This window comes from Myotis brandtii, unplaced genomic scaffold (genome assembly GCF_000412655.1).
Source record: "Myotis brandtii unplaced genomic scaffold, ASM41265v1 scaffold31553, whole genome shotgun sequence".
Classification (NCBI taxonomy): Eukaryota; Metazoa; Chordata; class Mammalia; order Chiroptera; family Vespertilionidae; genus Myotis; species Myotis brandtii.
In genome coordinates, this window is record NW_005362092.1 from 4,997 (window position 1) to 6,223 (window position 1,227).

General features: G+C 46.4%; 1 protein-coding gene across 1 annotated transcript in view; it reads left to right on the plus strand.

Annotated features, from left to right (window-relative positions):
- Positions 1-956, plus strand: part of LOC102254112 (T-cell surface glycoprotein CD1a-like) — a gene marked incomplete at its 3' end in the record, with an annotated part of 4,065 nt that extends 3,109 nt beyond the window's left edge. Inside the window, exon 6 of the mRNA XM_005870285.1 lies at positions 875-956. Coding sequence (XP_005870347.1) covers positions 875-956 — 82 coding nt within the window. The remainder of the gene's footprint in view (positions 1-874) is intronic.
- Between the last annotated feature and the right edge of the window lie 271 nt (positions 957-1,227).

A 1,227-nucleotide genomic window follows, 5' to 3' on the forward strand; every position in this document is an offset into this window, starting at 1 on the left:
TGACACCTGCCCACGTTTCCTCTTGAGTATTCTTCATGCAGGGAAGGCCGATCTCCAGAGACAAGGTCAGTCCCATATCCTTCCTAAAATTACACCTTCCCACCTTCCCTCTAAATTAAAGATAAGGGGTCAAGAGGGAGAAGGATAATGCGTGATGAATTCCCAGCATGTGACAGATGTGTTTGTCTAAGCTGATGTGAAGATATGAACCTCCAAGTCTGTGTTAGAGTCCTTATCTGAATATCTCTCCTGTTCTCTGCATTAAAACCAGAGGCCTGGCTGTCCACTGGCACCAATCCTGGTTCTGGCCGTCAGATGCTGGTTTGCCATGTCTCTGGCTTCCATCCAAAGCCAATTTGGGTAAAGTGGATGCGAAGTGAACAGGTACAACAGGGCACTCAACAAAGTGGATTCTTGCCTAATGCTGATGGGACATGGTACCTTCAGGTTTTCTTGGAGGTGGAAGCCACTGAGACATCTGGCCTATATTGCCGGGTGAGACATAGCAGCCTAGGAGGCCAGGACATCCTCCTCTACTTGGGTAAGAAACACTGGGGCCCACCCTGGGGTATGGGTAGATGGTCCACAAGGAGATCAGGAGAGCCAAGTAATAAAATTAGGATTTATGGACTCCAGACCCAAAAAAATGAAAATAACTAGTTCAATAAATAGAAGAATTGAAAATGAGAGACCTGCAGAAGTAGGAAGATGTTGAGGGTTAGATGAAAGATTCAACTCTGAAGAGGGAGGAGAGAGGAAATAAGAACAAAGAGTAGTGAGGCAAACCCCAAAAAAGACCAGGGAAATGCAATAAACAGGGGGTGGGTTTGAAATGACACCTTGTGTTCACCCAAACCCACAGAACATCGCCAAGGCTCCATGAGCTTGATCATCTTGGCAGTGATGGTGCCCCTGGTGCTTCTGACATGCCTTGCATTTTGGCTTAGGAAGCGCTGGTGAGTTTTTTGTGCCCATCTTTCCTGTTCATTCATCCACTCCCTACTTGTCTTGCCAGCTTTCTTGTCTCTCTCTCTCCTCTTAGCCCTTTCCTCAGTCCGTTTCCTTTTACTCTTCAATTCTCACCTCCACCTCATGCAGAGTAACTTTCATCTCTCTTCTTATTAGGTCACACTGTGAACCTCTTGCCATTCTACTTCCTTTGGAATGAGATTCCAGCAGCCCTGGGATTCCAGACATATTTAAACGCAGCATGGTGACAATGTTCGT